The sequence below is a fragment of the Cibotium barometz genome, chromosome 11 (genome assembly GCF_041138505.1).
Source record: "Cibotium barometz isolate CiBa-2024 chromosome 11, ASM4113850v1, whole genome shotgun sequence".
NCBI lineage: Eukaryota > Viridiplantae > Streptophyta > Polypodiopsida > Cyatheales > Cibotiaceae > Cibotium > Cibotium barometz.
Genome location: NC_141056.1, coordinates 25,934,950 through 25,938,378, shown reverse-complemented (window position 1 = coordinate 25,938,378; position 3,429 = coordinate 25,934,950). Strand labels below are relative to the sequence as shown.

General features: G+C 42.5%; 1 protein-coding gene across 1 annotated transcript; it reads right to left on the bottom strand.

The window, feature by feature from the left end:
* Nucleotides 1-984: 984 nt before the first annotated feature.
* LOC147633962 (uncharacterized) lies at nt 985-2,393 on the bottom strand. Its single transcript, XM_086805610.1, has 2 exons — nt 1,884-2,393; nt 985-1,519 (listed from the first exon to the last, which is right to left on the bottom strand). The coding sequence occupies exons 1-2, from the start codon at nt 2,391-2,393 to the stop codon at nt 1,295-1,297; spliced, it is 735 nt and encodes a 244-aa protein (XP_086661736.1). The 3' UTR covers nt 985-1,294.
* Nucleotides 2,394-3,429: the final 1,036 nt, after the last annotated feature.

Here is a 3,429-nt window from a genome sequence, read left to right as displayed (position 1 = left end):
GTTTTTGTGTGTGTGTGTGTGTGTGTGTGTGTGTGTGTGTGTGTGTGTGAGAGAGAGAGAGAGAGGAGAATTTAAGTAATTCAATTTGTAATATTATTAATGCTTGAATATTAAGTATAAAAGTTTCAAAGTAACCAATTTTTTCAAAATAACCAATTTTTTTAAATAACCATTTACTCATTTGTGGTTTAATTCTCCACATAGGCAATCAATTCTCTATATAGGAAATTGTATTATCTAGATAATAGCCTATATTTCTTATTCATTCTCTATATAGAAAATTGAATTACCTAGATATTGGTCCATATTATGTATATAGTACATTGAATTACTTAGATATTGGCTCATACTCTCTATATAGGAAATTTGATTACCTAGATATTGGCCCATATTTCCTATATAAGAAATTGAATTACCTAGATATAAGCCCATATTTCCTACATATAGAGGATTGATTAAATGGGAAATACGATTGTCTATATATATATAAGAAATTTCCATCAACATAACTAGGAAATCTCTCAAAATTTCCTATATATGGTGAAGTTCACTATATAGGGAACCACCAAAAGTTCCTTGCGCGAGACGAGAAGCCAAAAACCACTAGAAGGATGCGAGCGGTAGTAGGCAGGCTGACACAGTGAAAAACAATGGTAACTCGTAAAGAAGGAATTCCAATCGGAAAAAAATAGGAGTTGCAGTGGTCAACCGGGTCGCGCCCTAGTCCACAAAGGAAAACACGACAAGCTCCACTACACTATGTTTACCCTAAGGCGGCCCATCGAGCAAGCTGCTCAATCAGGAAAGAGTTTGAGATGCAAGGCCGAATTAGAGAGAGTTTCTCCATCAAACTAAAAATTGTATCTAGTACAGCCAGGAATTGAGATTGGATTGCAGTACACCATGTGGAAAGCTTTGGATTAAATTGATTTCCTCACAAATTCTCTCTAATACACACATTAGTATTACTAGGAAGTTTCACAAATAGCAAAACAACTGTTGTACATATACCATGACATCCCAAGTTTCACAACACAGAAAAACAAAGTCATCATGACTGCATACCATGAACACATCAAACTTGCAAAATGTTCGAACAAGTAATGCCCATGCTTGTTCAAAATAATACATGAGAGAAGGATAAGGAAATGTATTTACAAAATAAAAAATAAAAAATAAAAAAAAATTGCAGTCTTGATGAGATAAAGATCCCTGCTAGGATAGAAATCTGCATCGAGCCAAAACGGGAAACAATCCAACACAAAGAGAGTGGTGCTAATGTTCATGAAAATGATCACCAGAAGTGGTGACGGTGTTTGTGGCCTTCATGCTTGTGGTGGCCTTGGCCATGATGACTTTCGCCGCTGAGGCTGGCGATGATGTGCTCATCCTTCTTCTTCTCTTTGTGTTCATGGAAGGCGTATGCAGCAGAGCCCACACCTACTGCCCCTGCCATCTCTGCTTCAAGCTTGTGCCTGCCTGCGTGGGCTGGATCCACTTTGGCTTCATGTGCTTCATACTGCCACAAACATCACAACATTAATTTACATCAAACAACGAGAAAGCCTAACCCTAAACATGACGCACAGTAACCCTAGGCTTCGAAAACAAGACACGCCGACCCTAACATGATGCACAGCAGTACGTCCATAGTAGAGGATGACAACATTCAATAACATCAAGAAGGTAGAAACCTAACCCTGATGGCTTGTTACTCAACTACGACAATTAACTATTCAGGATCCGAATATCCAAGATTTAACCGTGACCTTGGGCGGTAATAAACAGGAAGAAGACCCTGCTAATCCTGATGAGTTGCCATGGAGAAAGCAGAAACCCCGAACCTAGATTCAAGACACCCTAGAAGAAGGGGAAGAACATACCAAAGCAAAAGCTCCTGCAGCTAGGGCGCCCACTTCAGCGGCGTGCTCGTTCCGGGCATGACGATGCTGGTCGGCAATAGCGTGATTCAACTGCTGCTGCTGATAGGGATCAAAGGAAGGGTAAGCGGGGGCGCCGTATGGAGACGGCTGCTGGATGGCGTAGTTGTAAGGGTCGGGGGCACCGTATGGAGACGGCTGGATGGCGTAGTTGTAAGGGTCGGGGGCAGCGTAGCCGTAAGGCAGAGGTGCTGGAGGGGGGTATGCGGAGGGAGGAGGAGGATAGTAAGCAGCAGGGGCGGCATAGCCATGGTGTCCATGGTGCTGTTCTTCATGGTGGTGGTGGTGGTGATGGTGTCCCATACTACTACTGGTGTTGAATGAAGCGAGGAGGAACCGTGAGAATGGAATGCGAGGGTTAAAAGGCAGAGGATTGGACAAGAAAGACGCCGAGTCAGTGTCTGTGCGAGTTTCACTTTCTTTGCTTTGAAAATACAACGCAATCCCATTCATTTTATAGCTTTCGCAGGCTTACGCGCTTACGCCATTGTGCTCAGTCGGACTAGTCAAAAACACGCAAAATAAACACACGCCAAAATTGTGTGTGTGGCTAGAGTATCCTCTCTTTATAAATTATAAGCATGAGTCGGCCAAAATTAATCCATGCCAAAGGCAAACCCCATACTATAATTTCCGTGGCTTCCCTCGGATACATTCCAGAAGTCCTGAGGGGAACCGGAGCTGTTTTATGCATATAAAAAATTAGATCCCAATTGGGGAATCTCAAGATGGGTTTGCTTTAGCTCTTTGTATGGCCATTGATATTCATCTATCTAGTTGGGAGGATACCAAGATGGGTGTTCTTTCTAATTTCTTGTTTAGCTTTTTTTATGGCCATCTATCTAGTTGGGGGATCCCAAGATGGGTGTTCTTGCCACTTTCTGTAAGCACATTGGCATTTGTCACCTATCTATTCATATCTATTCAAAGAAGATAATTAGCAACTTGTATAAAGGTTTAATGTATATAGCATACAAGAAGATGAACTCTGTAGTAATGCCTAACATGCGCCATAAATCTCCCCACACCTTTATAGTTTATGGGTGGTGGTAGTTCCAAGATCACATGGATCCTATTCTCATCTATGGACGTCCCATTGTTGGAAATGATGTGTCCAACGATGACTCTATGCTTAACTCATCACACAATTCATCATCATCACTATGAGTTTACTCCCTAGCTTCTACTAGCATATAGATCAACCATCAAAGCTCTCTACATAGGAGCACACAGGTATTTGTGATGTGAAAGGTCCTGTACTGTGAGATCCCCCTGTTCCCACCGAGCAACGGATTCGGGTACTAGCAGCGGAAGTAGCACTTCTCGCACGGGACAGGGGTCCCACATTCGGGGCCTCGTCCACGGATATCCGGACAAGAGACTAATCCGTCGGTTTTTCCAAAACCGAACCCGGAAAAAACTTTCCTTACCCGGAAGGCACGGGCGATTCCACCAGGATAATTTTTTACTCTAACGTAGTCAAGATCAT

Coding starts and splice junctions, on each gene's coding strand:
- LOC147633962 (XM_086805610.1), bottom strand. CDS start 2,393: ATGAATGGGATTGCGTTGTATTTTCAAAGCAAAGAAAGTGAAACTCGC. Junction 1,520..1,883: donor CTGCAGGAGCTTTTGCTTTG/GTATGTTCTTCC, acceptor TGTTTGTGGCAG/TATGAAGCACATGAAGCCAA.